General features: G+C 44.5%; 1 protein-coding gene across 5 annotated transcripts in view; it reads left to right on the top strand.

The window, feature by feature from the left end:
• col11a1a (collagen, type XI, alpha 1a) overlaps window positions 1–21008 on the top strand; it is a 66729-nt gene extending 45721 nt beyond the window's left edge. For all 5 annotated transcript variants that reach the window (XM_046371674.1, XM_046371679.1, XM_046371678.1 and 2 more), the window contains 26 exons: window positions 1028–1135; window positions 1223–1330; window positions 1574–1627; window positions 1782–1835; window positions 1980–2087; window positions 4998–5051; window positions 5133–5186; window positions 5312–5365; window positions 5544–5597; window positions 7331–7438; window positions 7836–7889; window positions 8024–8077; window positions 9002–9055; window positions 12042–12095; window positions 13307–13414; window positions 13699–13752; window positions 14453–14506; window positions 15157–15264; window positions 16232–16285; window positions 16377–16412; window positions 16501–16554; window positions 16650–16890; window positions 17290–17402; window positions 17834–17902; window positions 19091–19324; window positions 19703–21008. In XM_046371674.1, the coding sequence (XP_046227630.1) occupies window positions 1028–1135; window positions 1223–1330; window positions 1574–1627; window positions 1782–1835; window positions 1980–2087; window positions 4998–5051; window positions 5133–5186; window positions 5312–5365; window positions 5544–5597; window positions 7331–7438; window positions 7836–7889; window positions 8024–8077; window positions 9002–9055; window positions 12042–12095; window positions 13307–13414; window positions 13699–13752; window positions 14453–14506; window positions 15157–15264; window positions 16232–16285; window positions 16377–16412; window positions 16501–16554; window positions 16650–16890; window positions 17290–17402; window positions 17834–17902; window positions 19091–19324; window positions 19703–19849 (2244 nt within the window). In that variant the 3' untranslated portion in view covers window positions 19850–21008. The remainder of the gene's footprint in view (window positions 1–1027; window positions 1136–1222; window positions 1331–1573; window positions 1628–1781; window positions 1836–1979; window positions 2088–4997; window positions 5052–5132; window positions 5187–5311; window positions 5366–5543; window positions 5598–7330; window positions 7439–7835; window positions 7890–8023; window positions 8078–9001; window positions 9056–12041; window positions 12096–13306; window positions 13415–13698; window positions 13753–14452; window positions 14507–15156; window positions 15265–16231; window positions 16286–16376; window positions 16413–16500; window positions 16555–16649; window positions 16891–17289; window positions 17403–17833; window positions 17903–19090; window positions 19325–19702) is intronic.
• Window positions 21009–21488: the final 480 nt, after the last annotated feature.

Genomic DNA, 21488 nt, shown 5'->3' with positions numbered 1-21488 from the left:
CACTGCACACAGCGATTTGTCACAGGAGCGACCAAGCGGTGGAGTAGCTGGGTTTCAAGACGCTTTGCTCTGCCGCCTCCTGGCACACAGAGACGGGAACACACACACACACACACACACACACACCGTGCGCCGTGTGGTGAGTCATCCTGGGCGCCGCTCCCACAGCCCCCCCCTCACCTGTCCCAGAGGTCGCAGCCCGACACTTTCCACCTGCTGTGCTCCTCACATCGCCTCCTCTGTGGTGACGTGACGGATTAAACCGCCACAGTAAAGTTTGTTTCTCGTTCTTAGTCACCGGTTTTTCAATGTGCAGTAAAATCAGAAAACACCAGCTGATCAAAAACGAAACATTCATTGGAGAAACACGTTAAATCATTTGCGACAGTGTGGACGACCTCAGGAGCTTAACGTGAGCTCAGGAAGTGCACGACTGAAGCTTGGGTCTAGTGGAGGTTTACCAAGATAATCTGCCTCCCTCACGTTTTCATGTCGATCTTTACAGGATTTAGTTTTTTTCTACTGTGAACAGGATAGAAAAGGAAAACTCTGAACGACAGACAGCACGCACATCCTTTTCATGAGGATCAAACAACCTGTTGAGAGAAGAGATTTCAGTAAACTCAAACAAGCAACGAGCATTTGCACAGAAAATGAGAATGAATTGTGTGATTCCTTCATACGTGTGCTCACAGAGAAGTTGGTGGGTCAGATAACTCAGTGTGGGTTTGAAGCTCCCGTACGACACACAGCAGCCTTTTGTTCACAGATGCATCTCGGCAGGAAGCGCGAGATGCTCGGACGGCTCGCAGAGACGTCAGCTGCTTTCAAGGAGCTGCTTTATTAGAACTTGAAAGCCGCCTGCCGCTGTGTGTTGCTCCGGTTTTCCTCTTTAAAAGGCTTCTTGTGTGCAGGATGTGTGTGCTGGTCTGTGGGCTGTGGTGGGTGTCTTAATGGTGGTGGTCTTTCAGGTTTCGTGTGCTTTCCTCTCCACTCGTTATGAATTGTCTCTTTCTCATAATAACAGGGTTCTCCTGGTGAGAGGGGTCCTGCTGGTGCAGCTGGCCCAATCGGCCTGTCCGGTAGACCTGGTCCTCAGGGACCCCCAGGTCCTGCTGGAGAGAAGGGAGCACCTGTAAGTATTTTCTTCTTCCTCCTACAAAATCTTTGTGTTCTGCTTTAACCTTTTCAGTTCTCTAAATGTAATTAAAATGTCTTTCAGGGTGAGAAAGGGCCTCAAGGTCCCGCTGGTCGTGATGGCGTCCAGGGTCCTGTTGGTCTGCCTGGGCCCCCTGGACCTCAAGGTCCACCCGGAGAGGACGGCGACAAGGTGAGTCAACCTTCTTCTCCATCCCCAAGTTTTGAGACTCTATGCGTTCTGCATAGAAAACATGTCTCCCTTCCTGTCTATCCATCTTCATAATCAAATGTGCCAGGAAAAGCAATTAGAGGAGACGCAGAAGTGAAACGCTGAGGCTCGTTTCGTCTCCTGCAATCACTGTACCCCTTGGGCTTCCCATCAGGCTCTCTGTGGACAGTCAGAGGGGAAGCTAAGCGTGTTTCTCTGTTGCAGGGAGAGGTTGGAGAGCCCGGTCAGAAAGGAAGCAAAGCCGACAAGGGAGAACAGGTGGGAAGTCCTTTCATTCCGTACTTGCATGAACATTCACATCCACGATTTTTCACAATTAAGAGTGAAACGTGTTATACTTACAAATCACAAACTGTTACTGGAGTGCTTCTATGGGAGGTTGTGCTAGCAACGTTCTCCTCTTTGTGTTCAGGGTCCGCCTGGCCCAGCTGGTCTCCAAGGTCCCATTGGTGCCCCTGGTCCTGCTGTAAGTACTCCTGTCCTCCATGCCAGATAAGCCTGTAGCGCTTCTGAGCAGCCGACAGTGCAGATGATGCGTGTCGTTCTGAACGTGCAGTGGAAGAGCAGCAGCAGTAAACCAACAGCGAACATGTGATGTGTGTTTTCTCAGGGAGGTGATGGAGAGCCTGGTCCCAGAGGTCAGCAGGGGATGTTTGGACAGAAGGGAGACGAAGGTGCCAGAGGTTTCCCTGGACCACCTGGTCCCATCGGTCTGCAGGTTCGCACCATTCGCGCGTGTTCACATTTACTTTATTTACTGCTGTGAACTTTGAGATAAAAATGAGAGGAGCACAAGTTCTCTCACATGCTGTTCTTCAGCGGTAGATGGTTAAACAAATAACAGAACCAGTGAGGCAGGTGTGCAGCTGTGCAGTACTACGAGTACTACCAGAAACTGACAGTAATCCTGCACAGCGAGCCAAATAGTGTGGGACTCCTGCAGTGCATTCTGGATTCCAGTCTGTCAGGTAAACACTTCACATAACAAGCTATGAATTCAAACTGTCAGAGGCCTTTTGGAGGCCATCTTGAATTTCTTTTGCAGTGACTCAATTCAGTTTTATTGATACAGCACCTGTCATACAGAACAGGTAAGGCATCAATAAGTCAACAAAATAAACACCAGCCATTTAACCTATAAAACCTGAAGCTGTTACGTCACTGGAAATGGTCACTGGTCTTTCATTCCCTTCTCCGGATATGAAGTGAACTCACCTTTCTAACAGCCAGATGAAGTGAGTTTTGACAGGCCTGTCTCAGCAGCACTCTGATGGGACACGTAAGGGACATTTCACAGAAAGGCAGAGGAGGACCTCGGCGTCCGACTGTGAAAGAAGATCTTAAATGCAGGGAAGAGCAGGTCATTTTCTAAACAAGTCAAAGGACTTAAAAATCACTTCTGACAAGTTTTGTTTCATACAAGAAGTCAGACTTTGGTGATCTTCCTGAGAAGACGGATGTTTTACTGATGTGACTGTTTGCTGAGGCCAACAGTGCTGCTTTTATTTTTCTTCAATATTTGTGCACATTGAAACCTTCAGGCAGTAAACACCACATCAGCATTAAAGACATACAGTATGTAGCTCTGCACACTGCGAAGGGAGGATTAAACACACACAGCGGGTGGAACAGGAATACAGAGGACACCAATCTGAATATAACAGAAACTAAAACCATCTCAGGTGTACTCTGTTCATTGCTGTGTACTGGAATATTTTTCAGTTGTTTACTGCCTCGCTCTGCCTGTGGAAACACAGTCTATGGGTGATAATTCAGCAGAATCATTCAGTCGCTCTCTGAACTGTGTGACATCCATCCCACGCTGTGCGGCACGCGTGTGCGTCGCGTGGGCATCGCGTGTGTGTCGCGTGTGTGTGGTGCACTCTGCTTCAGTTGGATCTGTGGTGTGTGTTGTGTGTTGACTGAGCCTGTGGCCGGTGATAATCACACCTCTCACCTCCACTCGCTGGCAGCATCCTTCCTCCTTCTCCGCCTGCGTTAAAGCAGCCGTCCTGAACATCATTCTGCCTCCTGATACGAAACGTTTTATGTTATTAATTGGTGTGTATGGGGCTGTGGAAATCAGGCTGATCCAAGGATGGAGTCTGAGTCAGAGGACCACTTTGCCACATAAAAGAGAAAAAATAAACTTAACCAAAAAGAATTAGCTGCAGAGCTACACTGTGACTGGATCTGCTCACACACCAGCACGCTGTGTTTCCAGGACTGTTCTAAACAAGAAATGAGCTTAACTAGCCGAGCAGTTTATCTTTTACCACCTTGGACAAGGACAAGTTTGCACAAAGTTGTTGTGTTTTTTTTAATTTATGTGAATCCATGAGCAAATTTAGAAACTGTCTTTGTAAACTACGGAGAAAAAATCTTTCATTTTCGTTTGGCAGCACCACTAGATGGCGCTCTGAGGCCCAGCAGTGGAGTTTGAATGGCTGGTTTAAGCTTGACTGAAAACATTGTGATGATTTCAGATCAGCTTGATGCACATTAACTAATCTACATCTACAAGTAGGCTTAATGATATTTTGTACCACTGTGATGATAATCTAATGAGGTCGGACCTTCACCTCAGTTCTCGCCCATTTGTTAGTAATTATCTGTTTCATCAGTAATCACTGAACACACTAAGAGTTTACTGCAGAGATTGGCCTCATTGTGAAATTACACAGATACTGCGCACCCTGCCAAGGTGCTTTCCCATCTCCTCAGGATCGCATTCAATGGACTTTTAATTGGGAGTAATTCGCTTCCCACCACGATTCCATTAATTGCGTGGACTGACCTGCTCCTCGTCGAGCACATGCCGTATAATTAGTAGCACCGCTAACGATCTCAGACTGGAGGAGACCTTTACACAGATGAGATTTCTCAGCACGGCAGGAATGGCAGCCACACACACACACACACACACACACAAACAAACACTCACTTTTCAACACCCACAGAAATACAAACAGGAGCCTGAAAACGCACTTAGATGTTACAGACAGACAACAGTCGGCAAGCATTCGTGAGTGTCTGAGGCTGGTGTAAACACATGTCGAAGATGTAATCTTTGATATCCTCCGGTGCAAACCTCACGCTGATGGCCTCTGAATGAAGAACAGATGCACACAAATGGCAAAGCGGTTTAATCGCACCAATTACCCGCAGAAATGTCACGGATCAAACACACACGTGAGGTCCCGACCACACACAAGAGCTGGATCTGCACCTTCCAGCGAGGACGACTGCGAAAAGGAGAGCAAGCAGAACAAGGAGCTCCGTGTCACGTGTCTGTGCACACCAGGCCAGAGTTGTAGAATAAAATCAGCTTGAGCTTCCAAGGTTGCGCCCCTGCTGTGCTCGAGCGTGGAGCTACATCACCAACAGATCTTTCAGAAGGTCTGGCTGTTTCTTTGAAGGCCTCTGGTTCGTCGTATCGTAGACGTATTGTTGATCTCAGCACAGATTCTAGACTGCAGTCAGCATGTGGACTTTGGCCTGTTCTGATCCAAGATCAGCTGTTATCAGCACCAGCACAACTGCATTATTAGGAGCACCATGCCTCTTACTCACACAGCAGCACGTCCTGTCTGGAACACAACTGTTTATTCATGTTTGTCATCATCAGGGCCTTCCTGGACCCCCTGGTGAGAAGGGAGAGAACGGTGACGTTGGCCCGATGGTAAGAGACAAATCTGTTTGTTGTAAGTACCCCCATTAACAGTTTGATACCCTTTAACAACACAGTGCTTCTTTTCTGCAGGGTCCTCCTGGTCCTCCTGGTCCCAGAGGTCCTCAGGGTCCCAGTGGAGCTGATGTACGTATGGCTAAAGTTAACCACACCTTTAGCAGCTTTGTTGATATCCACAGTCTGGACACAATCAAACATCCTTTCCCAAGCTGATGGTGAGGACTCATCTATTTCTTTATTTCCTGCTGCAGGGTCCACAAGGTCCTCCAGGCGGAGTGGGCCCCATGGGATCCGTCGGCGAGAAGGTGAGAGCGGGAGCATGGCTGAGGGTGTGCGGCCTGCTTAGGGTGACGTTGTGGTAGTGGCGTCTGTATCTTCATCTATCCCGGACACTTGGGACACAGTCAGCATGAGCATCCTTGTGTCCGCTACAGTTAAAGACTTGGTGAAGGTAAATGTTGATGTTTATCTGTCTGACCACAGGGTGAACAAGGTGAGGCCGGAAACCCAGGACCATCTGGAGAGCCTGGAACTGGGGTGAGTGAGCTCTGTTTGTGTCTGCGCTGGTTCCTCAAAGTAAACATGGACGGCAGAGACGTCTCATGCTTGTATGTATCACCCGTTGAAGCGTATGAAGATGGCCGACGACGTCTCCACCTGTCATGTATTAGCCTTCTGGTCTTAAACGAGAAAGTTAGCTTGAAAATGTATATTTAAACATTTTGAAAAGTAACTTCACTTCACTTTAGATGACTTTAAAGCGCACACACTCTCTGAGGTTGGTCCAATTTGTTTTTCACAGTAGGTAACAGCACCAGCAGCATATATTTTGTAGGTTATCCCCAGGAAAACACTTGCTTAATGGATAGCTTCAGGCAAATATGGAACAAATCCAATCTAAGGACAGGATTTTTTTCCCTCAGAGTGACACTGTGTATTCATCACACTGAAAGTAATTGCTCCTCACATTGAAACTGCTAGTTGGGCTCAGCAGGGCTCTCCTGCTTTGGCCACATGGCCTGCCAAATTGAGCCTCTTCCAGACTCATAAGACATAATTAGCAGGAGGACATGGCTGGTGCTTTTGCCCTGAAGAACAATTCAAGTCAACATCAAAACAGCAGACATCCACTTTGCTGAGTGCAGCTTTTAGTTTTGATGGCTCTAATGGAGCAGTGGTGAAGGACTTGGTTTTTGTAAGTCTTCTGCGTTAACTGTTCAGATTATAGTGTTTGTTATACTGAGCGTCAGATTTGATTTTAATACATTTTGAGAGACTGTATGTTGATTTACCAACCATTACATATTTACTTTGTGTTACTACCAGACAGATTTGTTCTTTTCTAACTTCCAGCAAACAGTCATCACTGATGGTTCAATTAGCTCTGCTGCCTCCTTCATCATTACTGAGGTACAGCAGATTGAAAAGATGGCCTTTCTCCAGGGGGGAGTGTCAGAGGAGCCTGATTACAGGCATTCATAATGTCTCCTGCTAGTCCCCCATCATACTGCTGGAGTCATTGACATTTCCAAAGTCAGTGTGCAGATTAACTCTTTTATATCAAAGCATAAACATTTAGTACTGATGGCACTGGAACAAGAATAACTAATACAGTTATGTCCAGGTGGAAGCTGTGAGTGTGATGAGGCCATCCAGCAAACGCTCCCTGAATAAATACATAAACTACAGCTTTTTGTTGTCTTGTAAGAAGCCACTGAAAAGAAAAGAACAAATGAAAATGTAGCGCAGCAAAGCGAGACAAGCAGGACAATCTATCATTCAAATTATCAGCACATTCACCACCAAATCACAATTCAGAGAATCTGCTGAATTCCTTCTCGCCACGAATCAAAAGTGCTTAATCGCAAAACAGGAAGAGCGCAGCCTTCTGTCAGCACAAACGGAGCTTCAGAAGACGGAGATTTCAAAGTTTAGTGCAGTGACAGACGCTGAAAGGGGATTAAATATGAATCATGATGTGAGAATCACGTCCAACATGTTTGTTCCCATTAGGGAGTGTGGCGTTCCCAGGAAACATGGTCTTCATTTTCTCCATGCTTGAAATGCATTGTGCCTTTGAGATTACTCTAACATCTAACATCGTATTCAAGAGGTCCTGGTGCTGAAAACTTGGGACTGTTCTTTGAGGAACCAGTTCCCCTCAGCAGCCTTTGGACTCCGTTCGGTCCAGCATAGACTCTTTAAAACGTGCTGCCTCCTGTGGTACTGATGTAATGCTTGTCCACCCCCACCTCCCCACACTGCTGTAGGGACCTAAAGGCGAGAGAGGAGAGAAAGGAGAGGCCGGCCCGCCCGGAGCTGCTGGACCTGCTGGTGCCAAAGGACCCCCCGGAGATGACGGTCCAAAGGGCAATCCCGTAAGTCCGCCAGCTACTCTCAAAATGTGATAAGTGTTTCCCAGGACTGACAGGCTCAGCTGTGCTGCTTTAAAGGAGATGCCCCTCCGGCCTTGGAGCAGGCAGTTTAATCCTAGAACACGTTCAGGAGCTATAAAGCCTTTTTTTACTGGGGGAGATTATATTTTTCACCTGCATGGTAATGGAACGCCATGAGGCCTTTTCTCATGGATTTGCAGCATCATCATTAAGTCCATCAAATTGCCGTCACTCGTTGTAACCAGGCACACCAGAGCTAAATCGCTGTCTAAATTACTAACCACGTCCTTAATACGTGCATCATGGGAAATTATGTCTCAGCAGCGGCGCCTCGGGTTTCTTTTACTACTCTGATGCATCTCATTTCTCTGCCTTAAAGGGTCCCGTTGGATTCCCTGGAGACCCTGGACCTCCCGGAGAGCCAGGTGTTGCTGTAAGTTTGGAAGTTTAAAGGAATATTTACCGCAGCTGATCACAGGCTTTTGTTAAATCCATAAATGAAACGGTGTGGTTGTTAGGATGAATATTTTTGGTGGCAGACAGTAACAGCACACCTCTGTTTCACAGGGCACTGATGGAGAACCAGGAGAGAAGGGAGAAGATGGTGAGGCCGGTCAGCCGGTAAGTCGCTGCCAGAGTATACAGTGTGTTAATGTACTGTCCACGGCTCACTCAGGGGACATTTTACAACAATGTAATCAAATGATCTTAACAGCTTTTTCGTCTCTGTGTGCAAACAAGTATCGTTTATGTTTATGTTGATTTTACATTACAGCAGTCCACAAGTTTGCCTGCAGTAAAAGCTGTGATTGTATCTAGTCAGTAAATAATTTTCACTGCAGCATTTTAATTTGTGATATTTACTCCAAACTCCCCGACTTATTTGCTCTGCAGATTCATTAAGTATGATTAGAAATAAAAGTCAAACAGTAATATGCTGGCCCTGTGTAAAGTGCAACAGCTCGTGTTAATATTTATGAATGTAAATGAGCCTTTATCACTGCCAATGGAAAACACACAACATATTTTATTTACTCCATGAATGTTACATATTTGAATTTTTATTGTGTGCTGATTTGCTACAAACAGTGTGGAGAAGCTCCATTAAAATATGATAAACTTTGTGTGATGGCTCAGACTGTCAGTGCAAAGCGTGTACATCCTTCTGTTATTCATATTCAACTCTGAATAACTTTCTATTTTCAGTGCTGCAAAATATTTACCAATGCACATGGTGAAAAAAGGGTTTGATTGCATTGCAATTAACTCAGAGATAATTGGATCAGAGTGTATCAGGGAGTACAGTGTGCATCATCTCCAGCAGCGCCTCATCCAGCGCTGGGTTTTGTTGAACACTTCAGGACTATCCTGAGCTTCAGTAGGCCCGAAATGCCAATTTGCTCTCTGTGTTATTGTCCTTTTGGCAAACACAACAAGAGATTTAGTGAAGTCTGGTGTGCCCATCGAAATTAACACAAGAATTTGTTAGTAGAACTTGTTTTATTGTCTTTTAATTGCATCTCCTGTTTCCTCGCTCGCTTTCAGGGACCTCCAGGTCCATCAGGAGAAGCTGGCCCACCCGGACCACCTGGCAAGAGAGTAAGTTTGTCGGCATTAAAACTAAAATTACTGCAGTATGTTTTATTTGAGTGTGCATCGCTGGTGAGCTTCTGGGCGATATTCCAAGATAGACCGGTCTGATGGTCCCGCTGCTGGCATTTCATCATGACAAGAATGAGTTGTTTTGATGCGAAATGTCTTGCTGAAAAAAGCTTTTGTCAGTTTTAAAGCCGTGACTCAACAAGCCCGTGTGAAATGTCTGAGCCCTGTTCTAAAATAGATGAATGGAGTGTGTATCTGTTGGCATTGCACTGTGGCTCCAGCAGACTGGTATCCCGCCTCATTTTGCAGCAACTCCTCCTCAGCAACTCAATCTTGGCAGTAAAGCAGGAGAGATTCATTTTCATTAAAAGTAGAATGGAGGAAAACAAAGTGGGAGATTTAAGGGGTCAAGGCGTCGGGCTTTCTGTGAAGAAATCCGCCTCAGAGCCTATTGAGAAATGAATGGCAAGATGTGAAAATCATTCCCTTTTTTTCTCTGCAAGAAATTGAAAAGGCTTACCAAAAAATAGGTGGAAAAGGGAGTCGTCTCTTCCAAACTCATTTACGTCCTTGTGGGAAGGGAGATAGAGATATAGCAGGTCTGACACATTATTGATCCACGCCTGGCTGACTGACAGCGAGAGCAAAACAAAAGCATAACGTGGACGTGGACAAGTTGTAAAGAGGTTATGACACGGGGGTAGGAGAGCTGGCTTTAGCTACGGTGGCCAGAGGGGTCAAACCAAATGCAAAACCCGCAAATACCTGATACCTGAAATAGAATACCTCAAAAGGCGCTGACATGGCAGACTGTGAGCATGAATGTGTTGTGCTGTTAGCATACACATGTGGAAGAATAAAGTTAGTGCCTGTGTGAGGACAACGCAGCGAACAAGCAAGCCCTCAATTTAATGTTTAAAAATTGACATTTGCGTGAAACAGTTTCTAGAGCTAATCTACTACTAGCTGTAACGTTAGCCTTAACATGCAGCTTGACATTAGCTAAATGACATCATGCTAACATCACTGTGCAGTTAGCTTCACAGTAGCCTAACGTCAGAGGGCAGAGTCGCTGGTTACTTCTCAAACAGGCATTAACTTGGTCATGTGTAGGCTGACAGCAGAATGCATTCAGGGCCAGCAGTCCGCCATGTCAACGTGTGCTGATGCTCACTCCTCTTATTACACTGTGTTGGCTCACTGGATTTAGGTGTGTTGTATGTGAAGTTAATGTTTCTCTGGCGTCCGTTCTCACTCTACGGCGTCCTTTCCCGTGCAGGTTATAGAGAGGTGACAGATATGGTGGTCTGAAGCCAGTGAGCTGCTCTCTGAATGCATGCATCAAAGATGGAACATTAACATATTTCCAATATGAAGTGATGCTCAAAGTCCACATGAAAATGAGAAGCTAAAGAAAAAGTCCCCGACTCAAGTGACTGACTGCATTTCAAAGACAGACTCTAAGGTCTGTCCAAAGGGGGGGGCATCATGCATTTTTAAAGCAGGGTTGATTGCTTTTCTAATCAAATTTACATTCTGAGTATTTAGCATGGTATCAGCGTATGCTGCACCTAAATGGTCTGGGGATTATGGTAAGGAAAGGGGCTATTTTATCACTCACAGGTCTTTAATCACCTAGAAGAAAAAACTGGGACCTGAGATGATCCCCTCTGCCCTCCGACAGCTCGCTGCTTTGAATGCGTAATCCCGCGGCAGGAGTTGTTTAGGATTTGTTGGTCCTTTTTGTGTCTCCTCAGCATTTTGCCTGTCGAAATGTGCAGCAATCCTTAAATCAGTCTGCAGCACAGATTGTACAAAAAGTCCTTTTAACATTGCAGCAAACCATCTGATTTGCTTAATGCCTTGATATTGGAAATGTATTCACCTTTGCTTCTTGAAAAATGAAAATGTAAAAAGTAATTAACCTCGTTTGGCTTTAGCACTTTTTTTATTTGGGTTCGGGTCACTATACATCTTTTTCCCCTTTTGTCCTTTCTCAGTAACTTTTGGAAATTTTATTCAGTCATGGCATGGTAATAATGTGCGTCTCCTACACCTGATGCCACCGAGCCAACAAAAAGGCTGCCCTGACGAGAAGAGCACACCTGCACAATGCTGCTGGATATGGTGCTACAATTGAAATGATCCATTGTGCTGATGAAGAGCCTGCCTCTTCACCAGCAGTAAGAGGCACACACCAGCAGAAGATGAAAGCTGCAAGGCGGGAGACGAAGTCGTATTATGGGCTCTCAGTCAGCAGCACTCAGGCCTCAGTCGGCCAGATGAGAGCAGAATTAGGATGGAGAGCATTTTTTAAGAGGGACGACTGGAGGTGGAGTTGAAAGAAATCACTGTGGGCCCGAAGGTGAACCTGACCAGAAAGAAAAGACGACCTGCCAGCCTCAGACAGGCTGTGTGTGTGCGTGTGTGTGTGTGTGTGTGTGTGTGTGTATTGGTAAACAGCTGCACAAGTGCATGGGTTTTTTTGTGGCAGACAAAAGCATGTCCAAGTCACTCAAATGGATGTTGACACAACTGAAGTAGTCCACATTCAAGGGCATTGGATTACCATCCCTGCTCAAAGACGGCACCCGCAAAGTATTTATAAGGCAAGACAATTGTTCAATAGGAAATCTAATAAAAGTAAACTGAAATGCCAAGCGGCTGGGGAGATGACCTGACCGAGTCTGTGGCGGTGACGATCGCTCCTCCTTCATACAGGATGTTGTGCATCATTTAGAAAGGAGAGAATAACCTGTACAGTGATGAGTTCTGTGCTATGTGTTACTGTCCCACGCAGTAAGTGGGACGTACTGCTTCATCACAGCGTTGGACCTTGAATTTTGACCTTCTTGCTCATACATGCGTCCCAGTCCAGATCACGAAATTTGAAGGAAAAAGACAGAGTGTGTGATTTTGGAGTGCAAGCCTCAGTGTGTGTTGATTCTGTGTTGAAATGCTAAAGCAATGTCATCCTCCTCAGGGACCTCCGGGTGCTGCTGGTGCAGAGGGCAGGCAAGGAGAGAAGGGCGCTAAGGTAACAAAATCAATTCATCCTTCGCACAGTAAAGCCGTCTCAGCAAGTCCCTCTGCTGCTGCTGCTGCTGCTGCTGCTGCTGCCTCCACCCTCACAGCCCCACCGCATTGTTCCCCAACTGGAATTAAAAGCACAACAATGCAGGAGAAATTTAATTTCCACTGTAAATTAGATGTAAATTTATGGATGCAGCCGATTTGAGTAAAACTAAGATTCACGTTTCTTGCACTGTGCTGCGGCTTAATTTCAGGATCGACAAAAGGAGTAAACACAGTTTATGTTTAGCCCTCAGGTATTCAGAGTTCTCCTGCTGTTCTCTTTTTAGTGACAATCTGAACGAAGCTCTGTGAGATGGCGCTTGTTTTGTCACATCAGTCTGTACGTCTGACAGAAGCAGAGTCGGTTACAGCTGTAAAACGATGACTCTCCTCTGGGCTAATCCCCCGAGTACCTTCCGTACTACTGTATGTGTTTTATGCTGTTAGTGGCTACATACTAATCCAGGATGATCACCTTTAAGGATTACATTTTATTACGTTCTTAAACCTGGAAATCAACCTCGAATGTGTGCTTGAAAATCTGCAAGTTGAATCTTGAAATTCAAAAAAAGCTGCAGGTGTTAATTCCATACTTGATTCCATAAAGTACGTCTGACCACTTTGCAATAAGCCTTTAATCTGTAAATAGCTCGCAGCTCGAATACGCCCATGACTTTGCCTCGTCTCTGCGCGTATCGATGTGTTTCAGACTACAGCTGATCAGCTGAGGCGCACGGCCACCTTGAGGCCATAATTTTCTCATGACCTTAAACACAACAGGCTCCAGCACCATCTATTGTTGTGCCGGTTCTGAACCTCATTTGGAAGAACAGGAACACTTGATAACTGTGTTTTCACTTGTCCCCATTTACCCAATCTCCACACTGCATACCGTTGCAGAATAATTTAAAGCTAAAAGCAGCCTGCAGCGGAGTTCTGATGAAAATACTCTGAGAAAGAAGAAAACCTAACAACAAGTCGTTGCACATGTAGAATATTTTATTTTAAACCATTACCAAACAGTGCAAATGATTTTATCATTTAGATTCAGATGTACCACTGCAGCCTTTTCAGTAAAAAATCAGATCAACATCAGCAGATTTAATGAAAAATTATTCAATATGAGATGAACCCCGCTGTCATTTCCTAACCCTAACCCTAACCCCCATACAGGGTGAGGCAGGTTCCGAAGGTCCGGCAGGTAAAACTGGACCAGTTGGACCCCAGGGACCTCCAGGAAAGCCTGGTCCAGAGGGTCTGCGTGGAATCCCAGGCCCTGTTGTAAGTCTGAGCTGCAACATCAATCTGACACATTAAGCAGACATGCATGTTCACACACACACACACACGTACACACACAAAGGTCTGCCAAGCCATGATGATAGACTTCATGGAATAATCAATACATCCATTTGGCTTATACTTTAGTTTCACTTGTTTATTTCAGCACACTTTTTTCCCCTGTTTGGGCTATTAATCATTGTGCTGGGCACAGAAAATCAATGGCAGGCCAGAGAAAATACAGCAGGCTACAAGGCTCACTACAACTGAACGGCTTTTCACAGGGTGAACAAGGACTACCCGGCTCCCCAGGACAAGACGGTCCTCCTGGTCCCATGGTTAGTATGCACAATATCTCCTTTGTCTCTCATGATCTGTCTGTCGGCTGCAGCTGCAGGGATATTTCTTCACTTCTCACAGAGCTGGACAGTAAGTTTCTCCTCGTTTCCAGTCAGGTTAGACTTATTCCAATGTTACAGTTTCACTGTACGGTACGTCTCACCTCACCATCTGTCCCCCGCAGACAGATCTGTAAAATATAGATGGTTTGCATCAGGGCCAAAGTCTCAAACCCCGATAAAGTAAACTTCCTGTAAACTCAATAAAGAAAGAAGCTAAACAATCCCGTCATGTTGGCGTTAAAGGCAAAAACACTGGAACCATCATGTAAATAAAGAAATAACTAAAAAACTTTGTTGGGAAAATAAGCTGAATAAATAATTGGGACGTAGCTGGCCGTTCGTTGAGGTCCGGACGTGGCCTCTGTTTTCGGTTTGAGCATCGCGAGAAAGAAAGCAAAACGTCATCCAAATGACGAAAATGTGTGATGTGCGACACCAGGACGAACGGCTAAATATTTTTTGTGCAGTGTAACCCATCACATTGTGCAGTTTTTATCTTTCCTGCTGTTTTTTCCCTCCGTATGAGCGACGTTTCTTGGTCATTTTCTGCTTCAGGTTTTCCTCACCCTTTCATGACTCTTTTTTGTGCTTCTCTGAGTGAAATTGATTTTTTAACATTGTTGTTGTTGTTGTTCAGGGTCCTCCTGGTCTTCCTGGTCTGAAAGGTGATCCTGGGTCTAAAGGTGAAAAGGTGAGTGCAGGCCGTTTTCTTGTGTCCACCTGCAGGCTGCTTTCGTTTCCCAGGCTGAAAAATGAACCTGAAATCGACAGCGGCTGCTCGCAAAGCTTCTGTGCAGCAGATGAAGATCAGGACGTCTTTTTGAATTTCCAAGCAGCGTTAATACTAATGTAGGCTTATGTTGACATTTAGGAAACAAAATGAGTTTTTTTTCCGTAGCTGCTGTGAGAAAACCTCTTGCAGGGCTGAATATGCAGCAGAATGTGATGTATCACTCTAATCGGTCTAATCTCGCTCTTTTCTGCGCTGCCTCTGTCAAATTTGCTGGTGAAATATAACAGCACAGGATATTCAGACGGCACACATTAGTCTATCTAATTTGCCTCCCACACACTGACATGGGAGTGTGAGAGCACACAATGGAGGCGCCGTGTTGCGTCTTTTAAACAGTCAGAGCCGACCTTTTTCAAATTCATCATCTTTGTGTTCTCAAGTGTTGCATTTTTTTTCGCCTGTTTTTGCCCTCCACTGCGGGAAAGACATTTCGCTTCTAATGTCAGAGGCTCTAATGAAACTTCTCGCTCTTCGCCGTGAAGTTTCGCCCTCGTCACACCTGCAGGCAAACAAACCGGCTGGCTGCTAAACTGTTTTTTGTCCTGCAGGGTCACCCCGGTTTGATCGGCCTGATTGGACCCCCTGGTGAGCAAGGAGAGAAGGGAGACAGAGGTTTGCCCGGACCCCAAGGTTCTCCTGGTAACAAGGGCGACAGTGTAAGTAATTGATGACTCCATTCACACGCTCCTCTCCGCCTCGTAACATTTTTTTAGCCACAGGTCTTTGCCACCGTCATTTGCTGCTGAATAAAAGCCACTGAACACAGGCGAGCCGTGGGCATCATTCACTCCTGTGTCGTATCCACAGATCTGACATATTTCTCATTCATAATGCTCAAAAGAAGTAAAGAGTCATATGAGGAAGTAAAGAATCATATGCCTTTGAGGCATCTTGTTTTTTAGAGAGCCTTTGTCTGTGTGAAAGAACTTTTTACATTTTTTACATTTTTACATAACATTTATTTATACTTTTCCACTATTTTAGCAGGCATCCAACCATTTTCCATTTCTCCATGGAACACCTTGAACTGCGTGCTGCAGATCTTCTCTTCAACACTCGTTTCCACTGTAGTCATTTATGTATCCGACTGTGATACCATTCTGCATTGTGGATAACATGGATAAAAGTTTCTGTCTGAAGCACAGAAAATTAAAATATTTTTTCAACCTCTCAGTCCTCCACTCAGCACTGAAGGCTCGGCCTCAACAACGACAGCCTTCATCCATTTTTAAATAAACACAGACTGAATGTGAATTCTGTCCTGCCGTGGCTCTCAGCCGGCCCTGCCGTTCTGATTTAAGGTGATGGGTTGGATTAAGTATCTGGAGATTAGGCCTAATGAAATCATAATGTCCCCTTTTTGTCAGAGCACAAGGACCTCAAAAAAAAGTTTTCATTCAACTCAGCATTTGGACTTTAAGGCCTGAAAATCTACTTTCATTTCCTCACCACACAAATGCAGCGTTTGGTTTCTCTTGATGGCTAAAATAAAATCTCAGTTCATAAAAGTCTCACATTTCAAATGAAAGCATCTTATGTTATTCATAAACTAAAGATTCAGTCCTGTGCCTTTTGCTTTCAGTCTCCACTATTTCTTTTACATCTGCTCTTCTTTTATCGCAGGGTATCTCTGGTTCTGCTGGTCCTCTTGGACCTCCAGGTCCCCCCGGCCTGCCCGTAAGTCCTTTACAGATGCAGTCATTTAGATTCTATGCTGATGATAGAATGACTTTGCCAAACTGCTGTGCTTTTGTCCCGTCTCATGCAGGGTCCTCAAGGTCCCAAGGGATCCAAGGGTTCATCTGTGCGTACCATTTGTTTTTAAAGGCATTTTGTCACTCTGTGTGTGTGTTGGATGCATTTGGATGATCCATTGTCTGTTTTTATCTCAGGGTCCTGCTGGTCCAAAAGGAGACACTGGTACAATTGGTCCTCCTGGTCCTCCTGTAAGTATTTCAAACCATTACTGCTGTTTGCCTTACCGGTCATAAGACAAAAACATTGTGCGAAATTGAAAAATCTTTGCCACCACCCCCCACAGGGCCCACCGGGTGAAGTTATCCAGCCGCTGCCCATCCATTCGCCCAAGAAGACCAAGCGTTCCAGTGACATGCAGTCAGATGCAGCCATGATGGACTACGGCGAGGGCATGGAGGACATCTTCGGCTCACTCAACAACCTCAAACAGGACATTGAACGCATGAAGTACCCCATGGGCACGCAGAACAACCCGGCCAGAACGTGCAAAGATCTGCAGCTCTGCCACCCAGAGTTCCCCGATGGTAAGCCGAACCCAATCACAGGACAAAAGAGACTTCATATCCCCCTGAGACAAGCTCACCGGTGTTAGAATTCTCTTCCTTTGGTTTCTTTTAGTTTACTTTAATAAATACGTGCGCAGTGTTTGCCGTCTTTTTACATGACTTCTGGGCCATCAGACGCCTTCAACATCCAAACTGAAGCAGTAAGAATGAAACAGCATTGTGTACTGCTTTATCATTACTACTCTTACTTCAGGCTGAGTGACAGCATCTTATCTAGCTGTGTGGAAGCCATGAAAATGAGCAGTAAATTACTTTAAAGTGGGATTTCACATAGGATCAACGATTCTGAAGAAAAAGAGCTTTGAGCCGATTTCTGTGGACACTAGTAGAACAGGATGTGTGCTTGGTTGTCCTCAGGCGAATACTGGATTGATCCAAACCAGGGCTGCTCCGGGGATTCCTTCAAAGTCTACTGTAACTTCACTGCTGGGGGCGAAACCTGCATCTATCCAGATAAGAAGTCTAATGGAGTGAGTGGATTTGTACACACATGATAACTGCCTTCATAACTGCCTGTTTTCCAATCGTCATTTCTCATCAAATATTAAACCATCATATTAAATTGGTATCAGAAGAAGTCCTCAAAGGAAGCCATTGATTTCCTTCAGGGCTAAGCTTGTACACATTTGATATTTAGTTTTCTGCGAAAAACACAAAATCCATCAAAAGGCAAACAGTGTAGAACAATCTGACTGTGTGAAGTTTGTGAAACAATATTTCAAAGATATTTAGACATGTTTATCTTCTTCCAAACTGATGCTTCACTTGAGGCTGCGCTTTAATCCAACAAAGCACACACAGGATTCGCTTCATGCTCACTGCATGATTCATAACAAAAAACTAGTACTGCCAGTGATAATGTCTGCTGTTAATGAGCTCAGTCTGGTTTTGTTTTCCACAGGTCAGAATATCTTCATGGCCTAAAGAAGTCCCTGGGTCATGGTTCAGTGAATTTAAACGAGGCAAAATAGTAAGTCTGTTATATTTTCCACATATTCTCCCATGCACCTGTGCAGAGACTCCAGCTGTGAATAGCAGCACCACCACCATGAAACAGTGACCCAGAGTTGCTCCCCATAAAGTAGTCCCAAACCACCCTAATGGTTGCAGCATTCATATTTTAGGCAACGCCAGAGAGGAGAATGCTCAAAGTGCAAGTGATATTCTTTTATCATGAACAAGATTGGCCAACTTAAAATAATCTTGTTTTCATCGTTGCAACATTACAATTCTCAGCCCGTTCCACACAAAGAACAGAGCGTCAATAAAACATCAGAGGGTTCGAGTAGAGCTCCAGCAGTCTCCACTCTGCCCTTGAACAGTTAAAAATTGTCTCAGTGAACACCAGCTTCTGTTTCTCGATCTCAGAAATGAATGAAACACGTTTGTCCTGCTCCATCACGCTGCTGTTGTGCTGATGTATTTCCACTTTAAAAGACCGACTGTGACTGGAGTTACAGCGCATCTCCTGGCGACATACTGAGGGCACAAGTTCAGGTTCACGTCAGGGTTTGTGTTTATTCGCCCCAAACAGCCACAATACTTTACTGTGCATTAGCCACAAGCTAACGAGCAAGGCATCAGTGGTGTGGGTCTGTGTGTGGTTAGTTCAGCCTCTGACTGAACTCATCATATACTCCTTCCAGTCACACTGCTGGATTTCAGATTGGATTTCAGATTGGAAAGCTGTTGTGCCGTGAGTTGCCTCAGTACATCTTCTTGATGTCAAATTAAATTCTTCCGATCAGCTGCCTGTTCTCACACAATACGTCTGAGATCATTTAAGTGCCTTCAGTTTTAATCAACAACCGACTTAATTGTATTTATATAATTCCCTTTCATTTCTCCCTGAACTTATTTTACACATGAATTCAGGCAGGTTAAACGGCTTCATGTTAAAATAATGTGGCCAGATGTTCATGTGGATACAAAGCTGGCTATCGTCACCAAAACATGTTAAACAAACTCTGCTTATTATTAACCTTGAGGGTTAACACTAACCCTACCCTAACCCTTAATTTTTTACATATTTCTTTCCGAATTTCTTGTACTTTTACTTTTTGTTTTTTAGAGACAAATGCTGTTTAAATGAAATCGTGGACTCGTGTTTTCTTCTTGCCCTTAACCTCTCAGTTTGTCTGTGCTTGCCCGCCGACAGCTCTCCTATGTTGACGCAGATGGAAACTCAATAAACATGGTACAGATGACCTTCCTCAGACTACTGACAGCCTCGGCCAGGCAAAACTTCACCTACAGCTGCCACCAGTCTGTGGCGTGGCACGACGCCACCAGCGACAGCTACGACAAGGCGCTGCGCTTCCTGGGCGCCAACGACGAGGAGATGTCCTACGACAATAACCCTTACATCAAGGCCCTCTCAGACGGATGTGCGGTAAGCCCGGCTCATAGATAACAGGAAGTCTAGTCTTTTAGCTACGGCCATTAAGAAAGGAACTCCTCAGATGGCTTTTTTTTTTCTCCAGCAAGAATCAAGCGTGATTTCTGACACATTCACTCTGGTGTTTGAAATAAAAGCCAGTCAATTTCTCATCCATTTGGCTGTAGCTGCTGACTGTGAAAACATTAGCAGACATTAGCATTAGATCACATTAGCAACGTTTCCTCAGTAGCTCAGGTCTTAAGGAAATTTATGAACTGGCTTTGTGATCAGTGCACAGAAAAGGTGCAGTGAGAAAATGTGGGTTTTTCTGTGATTTGCTCATGTAATTGATTCCTCTTTGTCTCTATGTTTGTGTCTCTCTTGCTGCAGACGAGGAAGGGCTATGGAAAGACTGTGATGGAGATTAATACTCCCAAAATCGATCAGGTTCCAATCATCGATGTCATGTTGACTGACTTTGGGGACCCTAACCAGAAGTTTGGGTTTGAAGTTGGGCCCGTCTGCTTCCTTGGCTAAATAAAAAAACGAAAAAAAGAGGACTTGATGGGGACAGCAAAGAAAGTCAAGTTGAGACGTTTTGGGTACCACCAAACCCCATTTCTCGCCCCCCACCCTTTTCTATGCCACATGCAAGTTTTGAATAAGAGATGGTGTAGCAAACATGTCTTTCCATGTATGTACGTGTAACCCAGGAAAATACTTGCTGCCCTTGTAGGGCTCGAACCACATGACTTAACCACGTTATGGAGCAAAGGTGAAGGACATTTGAACGCGTGGCAGGAGGAGGGTGAATCGGAGGTAACCACGAGAGGGGACACAGACCTCCTCTCTGGATTCTCCAGGTGCTGTATGAAAACGACTACAATGGTGCTCGTTCAAAAAACACAAAAAATATAAAGAGGTGCTAAGAAAGAAGGTGTATTTTGATAATTATAAAAAAAACTGTAATTATTATTTTGTACAATACTGTTATTTCTGAATCCACTTTCAAAACTTGCATGTGTATCAGATTCTGCTTCCGGCTCTTTAATTCTGGTTAGATATACAGTGTAAGATAAAGATGTCATTCAGTCAAATGAATTTATAATTCTGGGATTTTTCTGTCGAACACATACTGTGTACCTGTCATGAAGCAAATAAAGCGAGCATTCAAACAATTCTCTATTGCTAAATTAGACTTGTATGCCCTTTGTATATATTAACAGTCCAAAGCTTGAGGTTATTTGCTGTTTTGCCCTTGTGACCGTAGGTGAAACAACTGGAAGTATCCCACCAGCACGTATACGGCAACATCTCCCACTAATGTTGTGATCCTGTGCTAGTAGGAAGCAATCATGGCATTCATTTTTCCTTTATTTAATTCTATTTGTTGTTTTTTTCTGTTTTGTTTTTCTGACAGGCCTTTTATTTTGGTTGTATACCTCAAACTTTCTTGATAACCTGTAAGATGCAAGGATGTTATGCCCTGTATATACCTTGGTTAAGCAATTAAGTTTATATATTTTGGGTGGGGATTTTTGTTAAAGAGAGAAATAACTGTTAGACATCCACTGTTCAGATCCTTCTGTGAATGCAATGAGAAGCCCTCTAGGTGACCCATTTTTGTAACTAAAATGAGAAAATGTTTTAATGTGCTTTTTATAGTTCATCTAAATATTAAAAACTGGATTCTAAACAACAGTGAGCTGATGGTTTGTGTAAGATGACTTTGGAGTAGATCAACTTACTGTAAACGTCAAATGCTTTAAATCAAGGATACTCTGGGCTGGTGCAATTCCATCTCTCTTGAAACCAATAAAGTACCATCTTACAATAATTTCCTTTATCCTGAGTGCATGAATGGAAACGTGAATAAAATGGCTGCTTTTGTTTTTTCAGTGGAAGAATGGAAAAACAGCATGCTTATTTAAATATTTGCAGCTTATTTCCCTGTGCGTCTGAGAAGGATTAGCTCTTGATCTAAGCTATATTTCACTATCTGAGTGTAAATTTGCCTATTCAAGAGGCGCGCACACACTCAACTCCACTGGATAAGTGTTCTTTTCATTCAGACGGAGAGAAAAACATCAAGGCGCATTATATACAAAGGATTTAAAGGCTTCACGATCTAATGTTTAACACAGCTGCATGTTATGACAAACGTGCTATTTTCTAT

This window comes from Scatophagus argus, chromosome 18, assembly GCF_020382885.2.
Source record: "Scatophagus argus isolate fScaArg1 chromosome 18, fScaArg1.pri, whole genome shotgun sequence".
In the NCBI taxonomy this organism is placed as follows: Eukaryota; Metazoa; Chordata; class Actinopteri; family Scatophagidae; genus Scatophagus; species Scatophagus argus.
This window is presented reverse-complemented; position numbering and strand designations above follow the sequence as displayed.